Raw genomic sequence first — 17,732 nt, forward strand, 5'->3', positions numbered from 1 at the left:
GGTGGTAATAAGCATTGAGTTTTTCTCCTAAAGCTTTATTTTTGAATTTTTGTTTATGGTTAGTTTGCAAAATTAACCATGAAAAACATTGTTGGTTTGAATATTGTCTATGTTTCAAAATATTTTTTTAAGGTACTTTTGAAAAAATAATTCATGAAAAAAACATGATTGATTCCACGGTTCCACCATATTCCAAAAAGTTTCATGATAATACATGATAGATAGAGAAAAATAAATACTCCCTCCGTCCCTTTGTAAGTGTCCTGCTTCGTAACTCCAACTTATTAAAAAGACATCATCATTACACCTTTCACATCAACTTTTTCCTCCACTTTCCTTACTTACCCATCATCATTACACTTTTACTTACTAACTTTTCAAAATAAAATCTACTTTTAGGAACAAAATAGACAATACACCAACTTTTACCCCCTTAACTTTACAAAATGGACACTTATTAAGGGACAGCCCAAAATGGAATACTGGACACAAAAAAAAGGGACGGAGGGAGTATGATTTCCGAATTTAAATCTGTGAAAAATAAATCGGTGGGATTTTGTTATTACGAATTTTTTAAATATTGAAATCCTTTCAAAATTAGGGAAAGATTGAATCTCACTAAATTAGAAAATGATTGAATCCACTAATTTAGAAAAGCAATATACACATACATATGAATATCTTATTAAGATGGTAAGATGGGTAATTCACCATCTAAAAGGATGAAAACATAACTGTTCAAAATGACCTCAATGAATGATTGCGTGGAATGGAGTTTGAGGATGGATATTTAAGTCTCCCTTAAAAATTCTTACGATCCAAATTAAACATGCATTAGATATATAATCTCGCTATGTGAGATATAGAAAAATACCATGGAGGGTGTATTATTAATCTCATCACTATGAGTTTGATGATTTTTTTTTTATTTTTATGGTTCATGCGCAAACCATTGTTAAACGGCATCGCCACGGGCAGTCAAACGATCGAGGGTTTCGCTAGGGGAAAAAAACATGGGCTCATTCTGGTGGAAAAACTCAGTAAGATACTAGCATGCAACTTTTTGAAGTACAACCGGATGATTAATCCTTTAGTGGGAGCAAAAGAAAAATTTTGGAACTCAATTTCGATCTCAGATACCAAGTTCGTACTTCTATTCCATTGACGTCTTCTTAACGTCAAAAAGGAGCGTAAAAAATCACAAGCCATCTTGAGAAATATGGAAGTCTCAAATCAAATGGTGCCTGGAAAAACAGCAGGCTCCTGAGAAAGCACTAATTCAACTGATCAATTAACTTGTCAGCCAGAAAACTCCCCTATTCCTGGCTTTATTTGCTTGCAATCACACCGATAACATGAGAAGAAAATTCAAATTTGGTTTCAGTCTAACAGGCCAAAGACGGGTATCACCGTATCACTTATCTCATGCTCAATGAAAAAACGCAAGAACAAAGTAAAAAACGCGGGCACCTTACAGCAGCCACTTATCACAGAGAGGATTTCAAATACAAACCTGTTCTTGCCAACTAGTAAGACATGTTGTAGAAGTAAGCAAAATGACTTGCAGTATTGTTCCTGTCACAATTCCGCTCCAAATCCCCTCGCCTCTTAGATTTTGAAAAAACCCAATACAATAGCCAATGGAATTCCAACCAGATACTATGCCCCAAAATTGACATAGGTGCCAATATGCTGCCACCCACTTCCTCTGGCAATCCCTGCAGCAAAGGAAAATTAACTTTAAGGTGTGACATGGGGTTGTAGAAAGGGTGATCCTATCAACTCCAACACTTTCTTTGTTCTCAATGCCTCTGTATCAGCCTACCACCTTGGTTTGTCTTTCAAGGTTGAGCAACGAAACTTTACGACAGCATTTTAGTACACTATTGTGGAAATAGTTGAAGGAATCAACTTCCAATGACAAGTAAAGGAAGCTTTGCATAATTTCACAGAAACACCTTTGACCGAAAGATAGCCATTAAGCTGCATGTTCTAACACATTTACTAAATATGTGGACTTCAAATTAGCATAGAGGGCGTTTGCTGTAGATTTTGGGGAGGTGATTTTAGATTTCGCTAGTGTGTTTGCCATAGCTTATACTATTGCTTTTGAGTTGACATCGGTTTTCATGCTTTTGAGTTTCGATTTTCGGAAACAACTTCTGTATAGGCTAATGTTCAATGAATTCCTCCGTAGTAAAATGTGCAAAGATGCATGAAATCTAACCAGATAGTATTGCCATTAAGCTGTCCATGATGATGGAGAGACAGAGAAGAGGAGACATTTCTCTGACATAATCCACGACATCTTTCTCACCACTATATGCATATCCTAGAATGAAGCGGCAGCAAAAGAGAGCCGCGCTTACCATAATTGCCTTTGCAACTGCAAGAACCATCACAGCGCAGACACTCAGTTGAGCTGCCCGTGAATTCCCAGCTCCTAATTCATTTGAAATCCGAGTGCTACAGATATGATCAATTTTATTCTTATCAGTCATGTATGCACTGATGCACATAAATGCTTCAACTAGAAACAAGCTTAAGAAAACAGTACTTAAAATGTTTTATGTACGAAATACATGCTTAAGGAAACAGCTATCGAAAGCAAAACCTTGCAGCCGCACCGATAGAATATGGTATGAGGGAGTGCAGTGAAGTAGTTGTAAGGCTGTTCACACAAATGGTAGAATATGATAAGCACTTACGTTGAAAAAGTTCATATAACAGAAATTCACAAGAATAGAGAAGAAGCATACCAGATTGAAAGCACGGAAGATTCGAGTTCTGGGTTTGGTAGAAGCCCGGACAACAATTGGAGTAGTTCAAATGACCACCATTCAAGACTGTACATTGTGCATGGGCAGGAAATATCAGGATCGAAAAGGGACATAGAAAGTACGTAAAACTAAGGCAATGTTTGGTTCGCTGGAAGGAAACTGCAGTGAAATGGCATTCCCTTGGAATGTTTGTTCTTACTACAAAAGGAAATCATTACTCAAAACAGTTTAGATGAATAGCCATTCCACCAGGAGACCAAGGAATTACGATTCCATTCGTCTCTGAAATCACCAGCGAACCAAATGCACCTAAGTGCAAAATCTGCGCTCATAGAATACCAAACCATTCCGGCAGAAGGAAGAGCGTAGCTGAAGAACTCCCCAATGCTCAGGAAAACATCCCTTGACAAAGAACACAAGCAGTTTGTCCATGAAGATCCAGAGAAGAGATATCGGTTGGCAAACCAGAATGAGGGACAATATTGCTCCATAAGTATAAGTTCCAAGCTTTCAATACTGCTCTGCTCCATAAGCTTGCCCACACTGGGTTTCCAATGCACCTGCCATCCCAAACCGCATACATATAAATTAGTAGTCAATTTGTTATGGAAAAAAGACGTCGGTGCAAGAGGTAAAAAGATCAAGAAACCACTTCATAATGCATAAATTTTGAATTGGGTGTCCATATTAGTTTGGAATATTGCAGGGCTAACTAAAACAAAAAAAAAAAGGACAAGAAACAAAACTTTACAAGGGCACTGTAGCCGGTAATGTTGGTGAGAGGTGGCAATTGCCACACTGGAGAGGGAAAGTTCACTAATGTGTCCCACCATTAACATGGGTGGGACATGCAAGAGGTACTGCGACATTGTCACCACCACCATCGGCGCTGCTATGGCGGTCACCTTCTTCAGCTCTTCCACAAACGCCTTCGGTGCGATCGGCACCAACTTCCTATCTCCATTTTTCAGCAACAAAGCCTCTTCCATCACCCCCTTCTAATGTTAATTTGGCTTCAACTGTCAACAAGAAGGAAACACAAAAAAGGGATAATTCTGTGCTTTAATCTTTGTATTTCCCATACGAAGATTAATAAAATCTTTTTTCGCCGTTAAAAAAAATAAAAAATCTTGAAAGAAAATTCACCAACCACCTTATAAAAAGGTTCCAACACATACCATAAAGAAACTGATCCCAAAAGAAAGTACCATAAAGAAGAATAAAGCAAACATGTTTGGAATCTTTTGAAAACTGTTTACCACTAGTGATAGCTATAGAGGTCAACATCTAGAGCTTGTCTTGTTATGAGGATATAATATGCATGAGCTCTTGCATCCATATTTCCTAGTCAGAATTTGGCTTACTAGGAAAAGAGAAATGAACTTCACAGGCCAGAGAATCCAATATATCCCAATTGAATATAACTAACAACATCCCCACGAGGTTTTTCATTGTTTATTAACTCTAAAGAGTACCTAATGTTAATTAATAAATGGAAAAATGGTGCACCATTGTCCAATTTGGCTCTTAGTCCAGTGTGCAACCAAAGACCGGATTTTGACAAAAAGTCAATTGGGGTATGACAAGCAGGCACGGTGTGCCCCAGCGGTTGACAGGAACCGTGCCCCAGCGGTTGACAGGAAGCCTTGCAAGCTACAGCTAACAGACAGAAGAAAAGAAAGAACACATGTGAGCCCACCCCACCCCTTAGTCTCACTTCTCTTATCCTACAATCAAACATGCTTAAGGTACATCTGTCCCATCTTTTATGGGATTGGTTGTCTAACGAATAGGTAATCCCTCCACAATTTATTGCATTACTCAGGCGTACTGCAAAGAAAACGGTAGGTCATAGACTGGAGGACCCCCGGGTACATCGTGATAACTCTCTTCAACCAGATCAACAAAGGCAAAATCAGCTAACTTCTCCACCGGGAATTCCAAGCGGTCAGGCAACTCTTTACAAGTAAATGAGATCTATGTGATTCCTTATCCACCTCAAATTTTATTTCTTTCCATGCTTTATGTATTTCACCATTCATTATAAGCAAACCAGAAGATTTTACTTAAAGCTAATATAAGGGTTCAGAAACTGACAAAAAAAAAGTGTCTCCTTACTCTCTAAAGAGCCAAACGGAGATACAAGCTAAGTAGTCTAAAAGGCACTGCTAACTGGTTTCTTGAAAGTGGATTGGTACAATACATGAAATCCAATTAGACTTGAAAGGGGTCCAATTAGACTTTGGCCTTGTTGGTTAACCTCTCCATATTTCTAGAGACTCAAACAAATGTATTCTAGGCTTCATTTCACTTATCAAAAAGATGTGGAAAAATAATTTCTCCAATAAGTTCAGTAAAGTGAAGTCAAAAGAAAGTGAAAGTATTGTCTCTCCATTTTCCTACTCTCTGTCCACTTCCTTCCGCTAAGCCACCAAATGACCAAATACGTAGTGTTGTGAATCCCTTATTCAATACAAACCAGAGAAGTTCTTAAAAAATGGCTCTTTAGAGAGGCCAAACAGGACCTAAACATCAAATCAGGGATAACAACAAAGGCGCGAGTGCTGGAACTAGGTGGCGCCTACCAAAAAACAAAAATGCATACTTGCAATGCAAGGTGACAAAAAAGAAGCAAGAAAGTTGCAAAGCAGGGTAAAGCATAAAGCATCTATGCAAAAGGCAGGCAAAGTTTGGAAGGCACTGCAAAAAAAAGCTAGATTTTTCGTCTTCTCATCATTCGCATTCCCGGTGATACCACGTGGCCATACAAACAAGTGAAAAATCTCAATGGCACATAAAGAAAGGACCGGATTCTCTCCGGTCATTGTCCAAGACAGTCCAACAATTTTGTCACCGCCCAAAGGATACTTACCAGTAAACTATTTGATATTTGAGCCCATAAATGTGAGGGAGCTCCGGCAACTATCCGAGATAGTTATGTATCTACTCAATTATATTTGGTGACACTGCACCAAAAAATATTACTGTTACACTCGGTCTTAATCACTTATTCTACCCAACTTGAGAGCAACAAAGTAAAAGGGAAAGAATTAGAGAAGTCAGAAGAAATGTCTTCTTATTTTCTAATACAATGAACTTACTTCAATGTTTTCTTTGCCATTGAATCCCAAATGCAAAACATTTATGTCCATTTAAGTACCTTGCTTTGCTATTAACCTTCTCTGCTGTTAACATACATACAACTCAAATAAGCCCAAAACTAAATGGGGAACTAGGATACCCCACCAAGGGAATGTATAAATTCCTCTACTGCAGAAGAATAGTCCTCTTCTCTCTCCATGGAGTCACATTGGGTAATACTGTGTTACAATGCTGTTTCCTTTTCTCTGTTAGATTTGGTTAGTTCTATGCTGAAAATCCTCCTTCCTGTCTTCCTTCCTTCCTTTTCTTGACTTTGTTTGCCTGCAAAATCCACAATAAAATTACTTCATCATCCTAAGAATTGTATAACTACACTTTGGATGTCATTTTCCTCTATACTCCAAATCGTTATCACTGTTGAAGAGGTGTATGGAATAGCAAATTTTGGTTTCAGGCCTATCTTCAAATTTAACATAAAGTTCTTATCTTGTTAACCTTTCTAGATAACCACGCAATCCGGAAAACTACTACCAAATTTTAGTTACGACAGAATAAATAGGAACCCAAAAATTGCACACAGAAAGAGCAACATTGAAATGATATTGAAGTACGACATGTTTATACTTCAGAAATGTTGTTGTATGGCTGAAAACGAATAAATTTATGAAGTGCTCAAATCATGACCGGCTCAGAAATGTCAATCATTGAACTATCCAAAGTTCCAAACTCTGGGAGTTAGCTATCACCCATTGCCATTAGAACCTGATGGAAATTTTTTATTCCAAATCATGAAGGATGGTTTCATTCATCAAAATTAAAAGGCTCCACCACAATGAAGATTTGGACAATAGGATGGAAACAGGGAATGAGAAAGGGGAAAGATATTAAGACACCAAAGCTGCATCAGCCATCAAAACATTAGAAGAATTTACTTGAAATTGTGCCAATAATTTATTATTTCCCCATTTGACCATTTCAGTATGCATAAAAAGTGCAAACACAACAGATGAAAGTAGTCTATTTGATGACACTAAAAAATTGTACAGGAACATTTCTCGGAGAAGATCAATCATCGAAGGTAGCCTTGAATCTGTTGATCTAAGCCTAATGCAGAAAAAAGATGACTCATTTTTTGGAAAAAGGATGCATATTTAAGATCTTTCATGTTTGCCACGAGGAAAACCAAAACAAAAAAAAGGATGCACAAGTAATCAGCATGTGAGAATTTGAAACATGAATACGCTGAACCACCAAGGGAGAGTGAGAAACTTACCTTCTGATATTCAACACAGTCAAGGCAAGAACCCTTCAAAATGGAAAGCATGCTGCATCTAAAACCCCAGCTTTTCATTCCGGAACTAACTTCGATGATTTCTCATGATTAAGCATTCAATCAAATCAGGATTAAAAATATGTGGCTGGACATGAATCTGGGGAAAAAATGGCCCAACATTACTATTGCCTCTTCAAATTTTGTCTCTTGCTAGAGCAGATTACAACTAGCTACTAGTTTGACCAGTTGTATTTACACTATAAAAAGCAAAGTCAACCTGGCAATAAAAGCAAACCCAACCCCAACATAAAAAATTATATCACCACCAGGTAAAGACCAGAAGAGAAATAAGAAACCATACCTCAATTTCAAGATGTACATTAATCGTCCAAGGACTGTACTTGTTCCTTGTTGATCCAAATAATGGGTATATGAGCAATCTTCAGCCAATCCTCACCACTCTCTTTCTTGCACCGGCTCTCCAAATTTGGACATCCCTCAATTCGCAGCTCTCTCAGATTCTTTTGACCACCTAGCCCATCCGGCATAGACCTCAGATTACTACAACCCAAAATCTCAAAGTATGATAGCGACTGGAGGCTTCCGAGCCAGTTTGGTAGAGAAAATAATCCTTCACAAAGCCACATCTCCAGACGCTGGAGAGAATTCAAATGTTGCATGCCCTCTGGAAAAGATTGTATCTTAGGACATCCATTGATAAGCAAGTGTTGGAGTACTGTCAGATGTTGCATTCCCTCCGGTAACGACCTTAGTTTGCGACAGCGTTGAAAACATAAGGATCTGAGAGAAGTTAAGCCTTCCAAGCCCTTAAGGTCCATAAGACTGGCACATTCACTTATATCAAGTGAGTCCAGAGAGTTTAGGATTTCGAGTCCTGACAAATTTCCTAGTTTAGGGCAGTAATTAAGTATCAATCGCTTCAGAGAAGACAAACCAGACATCTGATTTTGCAGAGTCTCGATATTGGGCATACACGTTAGCTGTAGGGACTCCAAGGCCTCGTGATTTTGAAACAATCCATCCGGTAGAATCTCCAACTGGAGGTTAGATATCAAAAGAGAGGAAAGCGAAGTCAGATTATTCACTGACTTGAGTAACATTTCATTGTCACCAATCCACAATCTCTTAAGTGTTGTAAGGGCAGGCAAATTAGTTAGCTTGGGGCAGCTTATTATATTTAACTCTCGTAGGCAAGGAAAAATATATTGTCTTTCCATTGTCGACCATTCCTCCAAACTCGGCATTTCTTGAAGACTGAGTGTCTCCAGCGCCTGGAATGAAATTTCCCCATCTCCATAATACTCTGGGTCGAAGCACTTCAGAGAATCCATTCTATGGATATTGAGTTTTTTAAGGGAGAGTAGTTTCCCAAGAGGCGGAAGCTGTTCACATCTTGTACAGAATTTTAGGGAGATATCAACCAGATTTTTAAGAACCAAGCCCATCATCCAATTTGGAAACTTTGAACCTCGGTAATAATTTATACTCAGCTTCTTCAGATTTGAGTGAGGTTGGAGACTCTCAAGCACCCCTTCAACATCATTGGGTAAGTTTTCATATTTGTGATCACTCCAATGTAAATACAAAGAAACAAGATCATGTTTCCTCTTCAAATTGGCACTCTCAGCGTCCACTGGACTTCTTACATTATCAAGTCTCTTTATGCTCAGCTCCCCCCCAAGATTAGAATCTTTCAGCTCGCCAATACGATAACCCTCACCCTGGCCAACAATGAAGATGCTTAGTCTTCGTAGGGAAGTCAGTTGTCCCAATTTAGGGGGCATAGAAACAAGAGAATGACACCCTTTAATGTCCAGGTATATGAGATTTCTCATATGTTTCATGCGTTTGGGCAACTTCCAAAGCTCATAACAATGTTTAAGTTTCAAAGTCTCTAGGTTTTGGAGATCACATATTGATTCTGGAACATATACTATATTAGAGAACGACATGTTGAGGTATCTAAGATGGTTTGAGTTGGAAATTGATTTTGGTACGTTCCCAGATAAAATCCAAGAATTCAACTCCAACACCCTGAGATACTTCTGTTTCGATACCCAAGGAGAAACTTTTTCCCAAGAAATACGAGTGTCTGGATGTAAAACAAACGACCGAAGAGATGGAACTTCAAGCATTGCCTCATTCCAAGTTACTCCCCCTGCTGAGTGAATGTTAAGAAGCAAGTGACGAACCTTTCCTGGAACTTTCAGATCCTTATGCAGGTCCATAACATATAAATCATATTGCATAATAGATAGCGCCAGATCGTGCATAAGATCGTGCATTCTACATACTGTTTTGCAATCGAAATTCTCCTCCACATCTTGTAAGAAGGATCTCCAAACTAAGTCATTGAATATCTGATGGCCCATGTCATGTAAAGTTGTTTTCCCTAAAGAGGGAATAAAACCATTCGCCATCCACAACTCAATCAGCATGTCTTTCTCCATCTCACTGTCTTTAACGAATATACAACAATAAGCAAAACATTGCCTCAAGTGTGGAGGCAAATTGTCATAGCTCAACCGTAAGGCAGGCAAGATAGTACTTCCATCATCTGGTAGATCCCAAATCTTACTGTCCCTCACAGATAACCACTCACTTTCACTGCTTTTAAACTGCATGAGGCTTCCTAGAGCTTTTATCGCTAAGGGCAACCCTCCGCATTTTTTCACTATCGCCTTCCCAATCTCAAACAGCTCATGGTTTTCCTCCATCCTTCGATTGTCAAAAGCTCGTTGCTCAAACAAGGACCAAGAATCATCCTCCGATAGACCAAACATACAGTGCACAGGAAGTGTAGCCATAATATGAGCGACTTTCTGACTCCTTGTTGTCACAACAACCTTACTGCCTTTAGCTCCACACCTAAGTACATCTTTTAGTGTATCCCACTTCTCATGGTACTCATTCCACACGTCGTCCAAGACAAGCAAATATCTCCTGCCACTCAATTTTTCTTGGAGGCGGCGCTGGAGTGGATCCAAGTTCGTGATATTGCATGCACCTCCTTCTATGGACTCTACAATCGCTCCCGTTAATCTCTTTATGTCGAAATCATCGGACACGCAAACCCAAAGTCTTAAATCGAAGTGCCCCTCCACTCTCTTATCATTGTACACCAATTTAGCGAGTGTAGTCTTGCCGAGGCCCCCCATGCCGCATACAGCACACACCGAAACACCATCACGGTCGCTCAAATCATCGAGCAACATGTTAATTATCCTTTCTTTCTCGTCATTCCTTCCAAGAATTTCGGATTCATTCACGAAGGAACTAGTCTGTCTTCCCTCCACCCCACGAGATTCGGGCACCATCAAGCCCTCCGTCAGGTGAAAACTTCTCTCTCCTGCAATTCTATCCAATCTCTCCTTAACACCCTGAATCTTATTCCCCATCTTCAAACGAAATATAAGCCTATTTGGAAGAGAGAAAAAGGCACTTACTCGGTGTATTTGAGAATCCAGTTTTCGTTTGAGGGCTTCGGTGGCGAATTCGTCCAACACGTTGTCGGCATCGTAAGCTGAATCCTTGAGCTTTCGGAGCCAATTCCTGATGGGCTCGCTCGTCCATTGCTTGGCCTCTGCATCAGCAAGCACTGCCTGGATTGTACTCAAAGTGCTCTCCAGATTTTTCAGCTCAGTTTCGAGACCCCAGGCGATTCCGAACTCCTGTAGGGCTGAGGAGGTCAAGGTCGTGAAGATTGTCTGTAAGAGAGAGGAGAGGAGTACATCTGCCATGGCCCTGTTTTTCTTTTCTCAAGGAGATGAGATGAAAAGAAATGCAGAGTTTTTGAAGATAAAAGAAAGGAAAAGAGAATTGGGAGTGAGAAAAGTAGGGAGGGAGGGAGGGATAAGGTTTGGGTGGGCATGGTGGTTTCTTTCATTTGTTTTCCACATAGGGGGCTCCACACGTTGTTGACTTGAGAAGAGAGAGAGAAGACCAGACCCCAGAAAACAGTGTTTCAGTACCATACCATGGCTCTTCGCGTGGGTTGCTCCGAAATTGGAAGGTTACTTCTCTCTCTCTCTCTCTCCCTCTCTCTGGTAGCGAATGTCAATTCCACCCGCCATCACGCGGGAGATTTCAAAACGGTAGATGCGGAGAGGAATTACCGGAGGAGAGTACAACCAAAACAAAATGAACATGGAGAGTAAAATGAGAGAAAATAAATGGTACTGTACTAATTATTTTTGAACTCCAATTTTTTATAGATTTATTTATTTTTAGTGCCTAAATGGTACTAATTATTTTTGAACTCCAATTTTTTATAGATTTATTTTTTTTTAGTGCCTAAATTACACCGAGTTAAAATAAATTTGAATGCATTAATAAAAAAGTGGAGTGCAAAAATTATTTTTTGCATTTTTATTCAAAAAAAATTGTAAAATCTTGCAATAAAATACTCATAGTTATTAACTTACCATTGAAAATGACTTTGTTTTCTCAAGTCATTTCGATGTTTAAAATTAGTTAAAAAATGAGTTTCGGGAATCTCAATAACTTTTAGGGAATTAGTAACCAATAATTTTGTTCTCATCCCCACCGCCAAAATGTACCAATAATTTTGTTTACATTTGGTAGCAGTGATTTAGTATGTGATACTATTGAACAGGTGAGCTATCTTTAATGGATGAGAAATAGTTTTACTCATACATTGATAAGAAAGAGTTCTCTCTCTCATAATTTCTTCTAAATCCTCACCAAATCACACTCTACACGGACTGTTAAGCCTTTTTAAAGGGATGGTTGGGGCGACAAGAAGAAAAATAGTAAAACAGAAAACTTCATTTCCACTTTCTTAAATAAAAAGGGGGTATTCATATCATTAACCACACGATCAAGATTAAACATGAAATCTGAATGTAGAATCCAACAACTCTGTAGCTCTATATGGTACAATTATAGTGGCCTTGTCCCGCTCTCACTTGCGCAAACATACACAACACAAGGCTCCCTTCAGTCGACAATTTATTTGAGTACATCAACACCTCTTAAAACAAATAATCCAAAAGAAAGAAAGAAGAAAAACTCTACAACAAGATCCTAGACTCACATTATTGAACATTGTCGTACTCAGTCCGCAAATCAAATTTCCAGCTCGAGCCTACAGCCACCTCAGTTCTTGTGCTGAAGTCTCCCACTTTCAGCACCAGCATATGGATCGATCGTGACGTTTATCACAGCTGGCTTCCGGGCCGCGAAAGATTCAGTAAGAGCAGATTTGAGTTCATCGGGTGTCTCAACAAGATAACCCTTGCCCCCAAAAGCTTCAATTAGGAGATGATAAGCTGCACCAGGGACAAATGAAGTAGGTGCAGGGTCATCCTTAAAAGGACCAGTAATTTCTTCAGGGCTTCTCCTATCACCGCCGTATACACCACCGTTGTTGAAAACTATCACCACCACAGGTAACTGATATCGAACCAACGTCTGCAGAAGTTCAAAAACACAAAATGCATAATTAGAGATGGTACATATCTTGATTTCCATGTACAAAATTAATAACCTCATTAATTAGAAATATCAAAAGATCAGGGCTGGAAAGCTAAAAAGTATAGTAGTATCTCATAGAGACTACATGATTAAACAGAACATCTGGATCTCAACATTGCTATTTGAAGTAGATGGTGGTGAATTTCTTACATACCTATTCTTTTAGATGTATGATATACACCGTTCTGCTGCAGTGAGTCTAAGTCATAAGGAACAATGGTTACGGAGAGATGATAAACACTACTGTCAGGAATGAGATGCATAGTAACATACCTAGTATGAAAAAATTCAGGGATGACCCTACATCCCTGTCAAAAGTTTTAACATGATTTTTTTTACTGCTTTGCTCTATCTCGGAATTCGATATTACAAAAAGAACTTCACGTTCATGCTCATGCCACTAACCACCTAAGATAACTTAAACGGAAACAGGCCCGCTTCATACCGAGCCAAGAACAAAATGGCAATCCTAAGAGTGCAGTTAAATGACATATGAACACTACCCATAATAACTAAGCTCAGCATGACATTATAGCCTACCCAAATTCGGATTCTTGCACAAACTCTAGGAACCGATGCCAGCAGTAATTGTCGAGACTTTATGTGGGGTACCAACTACCAACAAATAAGCATTCAAAACATAGCCTCCCTGCTGGGTTTAAATAGGATATACATATGGTTCCCCGAAGAACACCAAAAGATGAGAGATTGGCATGCTTTCGAATCCTCCTTAAGCTTCTTTCTTTTCTTTTTTTGCACCGAATCCTCCTAAAGTGGTTGAGCCCCTCACATCAAGGTTGAGGGACCAACCCAAAAGCACACTGCCTTAAAGGCTGGTAGCAACAGTACTCATATACATCCGCTAACCCCAATGACGAAATCATTGTCCCAGCTTTCCTTCAACCTCTAACCACCTTTAAACCACTCTTAGGGGTTAAACATTTGTTTCTTAGTAACACGCATGAATACTTCAATGAATGGAGGAAATACAAAACCAGTAGTTCGAACCATCTATTCTAGTGGCTTATGCTACAAGAGGCTTGAAAAAGAACCCAAATCACAGTCGAAAAAAACACTCCTCACCCTCACTTCACCATCTACATCTACTTCCTAAGCACCAATAAAGGAAGATAAAAAATCTGTCACCTTTTATTAACTTAGGACAATGGCTTAATCTGCAATTTGGAGAACTGACCAAGGCAGACTATAGATATTCATGACTGCAAAACCCGTTGCCTAACATTCTTTTAGCTGATGATGAAATCTAATCCAACTCAAAACAAACTGCTACATATATTCTGTCCAAACCAGAAGAATCATTGCTATGTTGGCAGAATTTTTTATTCCTCGAACTGAACCTAAATTTAGTAACTATAAAAGTAAATAGAATCCAATAATTATATTTTCAAGTACGACGACATGTTTACGTTCCAAAAGATAGTTGTCTGGCTGAAAATGACTAATTTCATGAAGCGCTCAAATTATAATCGGCTAAGAAATGCCTACAACTTAACCTCAAAACTTACAGTGGTGAAGAGAAACTTGTAATCATTAATACCAACACAACTTAATGGCAATTTTTGGTTCCAAATCATCAAGGATGATAAGAACTGTTTTATTCAGCAAAATTAACAGGCTCCACCAAAACGAAGATTTGGACAATAGATGGAAAGGGGGAACAAGCAAGGGGAAAGATATTAGTACGCTAAAGCTGCGTCAGCAAGCAATTAAAAACATAGAAGAATTCATTGCTTGAAATCGTGCAAAGGATGAAAGTGAACCAATACCAACTTTTTTCAAATCTAGACATATCTGTATGAGCATTAAGACAAATTGAGACATTTCTGAGTTGACAGCCACCATCTCTTAGTGGTCATGGAAGTACCTTCTCCAGAACTGAATACTTACACTTCTTACAGCAGAAATGCAAGGGGTAACATTTTGATGTAACAAGTGCACAATTAAGAATTCAACAAGACAAACGCTTTGTCTTTGTAACAATTCTATGCCAATACGCTATGATGCAAGATAGATGAGTTTTCCATTGTCAGAAGGATAAAACATATAGATGTATAGACAATAGGCAAGTACGGAGACAAACCTCAACTTCCATAGCACTAAACCCAAATCCAGAGTCCCCTTCGACTGCTACCACAAGCCTGTCAGGTGAAGCCACAGCTGCAGCAATGCAGTAACCAAGACCAACCCCCATTGTCCCCCATGTCCCAGCATCAAGCCTAGTCCTAGGCTCCGTCTGAACCAACACAGACCTACCAACATCCATTGTGTTTGCCCCTTCAGAAACAACTATCGGAGCAGGACTACCCACTCCCAAAATTGCATCCCTTATAATTCTCATCGGTGTCAGAAAATTGAACGGCACAACGTCCTTTGCCAACTGAGCCTCCATTTTTGACACGTTCTCATTCGCTTTCTTCTGTATAGCTTCAACCCAAGGGTGAGTTTTCCCCAAGCAAAAAGGGTCATCCTTAATCTCCTTATTAATCATCTCCACAACCTTTGCTGCATCTCCAATCAAACCCAAACAGGGTTTTCTCAGGTCAATTTCCTCCTTGCTTATATCCACTAAGATGAACTTCACATCTTTCGACCACTTCGGCGGCTCCCCAAAATGCAACAACCAATTAAGCCTTGCACCAACTACGAGTGCAACATCACATTTACCAATGGCTAGTGACCTTGCCGCTGTCGCAGCAAGCTCGTGGGTGTCGGGCAACAATCCCTTCCCCATGGGAGTCGGCAAAAACGGAATCCCAGTAGTCTCAACCAGCTTCTTCAATCCATTCTCAGCTCTAGCAATAGCCGCACCTTTACCAAACACAATCAATGGCCGCTCTGCGTGCCGTAACAACGAAACCGCTTTTTCAATCTCAGACTGCCCAACAATTCCAATTACCTGTTAGCAATTTCATGTTAGTGAACTTGCATAGATCAGACAACCATACTCTATCTACTGTCCCATATATGAGTAGTGGTGGTAATGCCCATCGAGTTGTTCTCCTAAATCTTTATTTTTTTTTCGTCTTTTCCAAATTTTTGTCAAATTCCTGTTATATTTTTTGAATTAATCATCCGAGATGAGTCTAAAAAAATTTTAAAAAAAAACATAACAAAAACTTTAAAAAAATCATAGACGGAAAAAGTGGAAGTAATGGTTGTTAAAATCTTACGATACGGGATACGTATTCTATGATTTGTATCGTCTCCTTCCAAAAACGATACTTATCACACACTTTTTTATAGAAATCCTACGATACGGCAGCGTATCCTATGATGTAATAGCGTATCCCGATCCACAGCGTATCCTACGATTACTTACAGAGAACAAATCATACCATATTTTAAGAAGTTGAACACCAAATGCGTTCTGATCTTTTCATCTAGTTATGGTCGTGCATGTCCAAATCATTTAAAGAAAACCCAAACTCAAAGCTCGAATAAAAGAAAGAATGTATTTCGATCATGTTTTGCGTGAATCAAATAACGGAACGTTTTCTTTTCCCTTAACTCATGCACCAGAAAAGGCATCAATGCGATAGGCCCTACCTGAGAGACTTGGAATTTTCATCCTAAAAGTAATTTTTTCATATATAGAACACTAATTTTTCAAATATACACCATATTTTTAGATTATAATTAGATATAACTATATTTTATTGTATATTAGTTTCTGTTAATGTATCTTACGATACATAAAATCAAATAAAAGATACACGATATGTATCCCGATTTGAAAACACTTTACAATTGCTCCTAAACTTTTCTCAACAATCACAGACGAAATCTAAACTTTTTCCAACAATCGTTTCATTTTTCTACACTTTCTTGATTCCTCTTATTAAGAGGAATAATTGCTCCTAAAATTTTTGAAGAAAATCGAAACAGAATCTCACTAAAAATAAATACTACATGGTGTCTCCATCCGTCCAAAAAAAAATGTCTGGTTCGCAAATCAAGAGGTTAAAAACATTATATTTTTCATTGGAGAAAATTCAACTTTTCTTCAAAACTTTAAAAATTCATTGATATCTACTATCTTGCAAAAAAAAAAAGTTAAAATATTTTTCATACAAAATATACATTTTTTGCTAAGTTCTCGTTTTGCCTAACCGCTAACCGGACATTTGTTTTACAATTTCTCGTTTTGCTAGCTGCGAAATTACCTCTTTTTCGACACCCTTCTCAGCCTCAACCAGCAACTCCTCAGCTTCAGCTTCACTAACAGTCTGGTGAAGCACATCCGTCGGAAGATCCAAGTAACACCCGCCGGGCCGACCCGAACCCGCTTTCCCAATCACTTCAAAAACACACCTAGGCACCTCCTTAATATCCCTAACCCTAACAGAAAGCTTCGAAAAGGGTTTCACGGCCTCGACCTGATCCAGCTCCTGGAAATCTCCTCTACCGAAATACCCCTGGTCGCAGGATCCCGAGATCATTATCATCGGCCAGGCGTTGGCGGCGGCGTTGGAAACGCCGGCGAGGCCGTGGACACAGCCGGGGCCGGAGACGGTGAGGAGGATCCCCGGGCGGCCGGTGAGGTATCCGTAGGCGGAGGCGGCGTAGCCCGCCGACTGCTCGTTGTGGAAGGCGACGAAGCGGACGCCGAGGGTCACGGCGCGGGTGGCGAGGGCGGTGACGGGGATGCCGACCACGCCGAACATGCGGTCCACGCCGGCGCGGCGGAGGGAGAGGGCGACCAGCGCGTTGCCGTCGAGGGGAGGGTAGTTGTTGGTTTCTGCCATTGACGTGAAGGGGTTTTCGTTCTTCTGGAGGTTTACGAAAGTTGGGAAAGTAGTAGTGGGGTTTGTAGTGAGAGAGAGAGAGAGAGAGAGAGAGAGAGAGAGAGGGGGAGGGTGTGGGGGATTTTGGTGATTGGGAAACGCGTTCGTGGGAGAGATTTATATAGGTTTTTACTTCGTTGCGAAAATGGCCCCTGGTGGTTCGTTAGGGGCGGAAGGCAGGATGGACCGACCGGTCGAGTTGGTGGTAGTCCAAATTGAGTCGTCTTGGACTTTTATTCAGCCGACGGTGAGAAA

The 17,732-nt window shown here is 39.7% G+C and overlaps 3 protein-coding genes across 3 annotated transcripts; all 3 read right to left on the bottom strand.

The window, feature by feature from the left end:
- Positions 1 to 1,452: 1,452 nt before the first annotated feature.
- LOC131302855 (protein DETOXIFICATION 3-like) lies at positions 1,453 to 7,278 on the bottom strand. The gene is given in 10 exon segments (XM_058329648.1): positions 1,453 to 1,620; positions 1,623 to 1,718; positions 2,228 to 2,466; positions 2,615 to 2,671; positions 2,760 to 2,846; positions 3,120 to 3,196; positions 3,246 to 3,354; positions 3,533 to 3,559; positions 3,561 to 3,799; positions 7,156 to 7,278. Coding segments are annotated over 9 exon segments (1,020 nt in total). The 5' UTR covers positions 3,770 to 3,799; positions 7,156 to 7,278; the 3' UTR covers positions 1,453 to 1,501.
- LOC131302579 (putative disease resistance protein RGA1) lies at positions 7,155 to 11,019 on the bottom strand. Its single transcript, XM_058329291.1, has 2 exons — positions 7,517 to 11,019; positions 7,155 to 7,312 (listed from the first exon to the last, which is right to left on the bottom strand). Exon 1 carries the CDS (start codon positions 10,914 to 10,916, stop codon positions 7,536 to 7,538), a length of 3,381 nt encoding a protein of 1,126 aa, XP_058185274.1. The 5' UTR covers positions 10,917 to 11,019; the 3' UTR covers positions 7,155 to 7,312; positions 7,517 to 7,535.
- A 954-nt stretch (positions 11,020 to 11,973) lies between these two features.
- On the bottom strand, positions 11,974 to 17,732 carry LOC131302583 (2-hydroxyacyl-CoA lyase-like). Its single transcript, XM_058329294.1, has 3 exons — positions 16,857 to 17,732; positions 14,774 to 15,589; positions 11,974 to 12,609 (listed from the first exon to the last, which is right to left on the bottom strand). The coding sequence occupies exons 1-3, from the start codon at positions 17,436 to 17,438 to the stop codon at positions 12,295 to 12,297; spliced, it is 1,713 nt and encodes a 570-aa protein (XP_058185277.1). The 5' UTR covers positions 17,439 to 17,732; the 3' UTR covers positions 11,974 to 12,294.

This window comes from Rhododendron vialii, chromosome 10a (genome assembly GCF_030253575.1).
Source record: "Rhododendron vialii isolate Sample 1 chromosome 10a, ASM3025357v1".
In the NCBI taxonomy this organism is placed as follows: Eukaryota; Viridiplantae; Streptophyta; class Magnoliopsida; order Ericales; family Ericaceae; genus Rhododendron; species Rhododendron vialii.

What these genes read in the sequence shown, in the direction of transcription:
- LOC131302579 (XM_058329291.1), bottom strand. Translation starts at nt 10,916, where the DNA reads ATGGCAGATGTACTCCTCTCCTCTCTCTTACAGACAATCTTCACGACC.
- LOC131302583 (XM_058329294.1), bottom strand. Translation starts at nt 17,438, where the DNA reads ATGGCAGAAACCAACAACTACCCTCCCCTCGACGGCAACGCGCTGGTC. An exon ending in AGAAGGGTGTCGAAAAAGAG is followed by an intron (nt 15,590 to 16,856) that starts GTAATTTCGCAG and finishes AATTGCTAACAG; the next exon opens with GTAATTGGAATTGTTGGGCA. An exon ending in TTAGTGCTATGGAAGTTGAG is followed by an intron (nt 12,610 to 14,773) that starts GTTTGTCTCCGT and finishes GAACTTCTGCAG; the next exon opens with ACGTTGGTTCGATATCAGTT.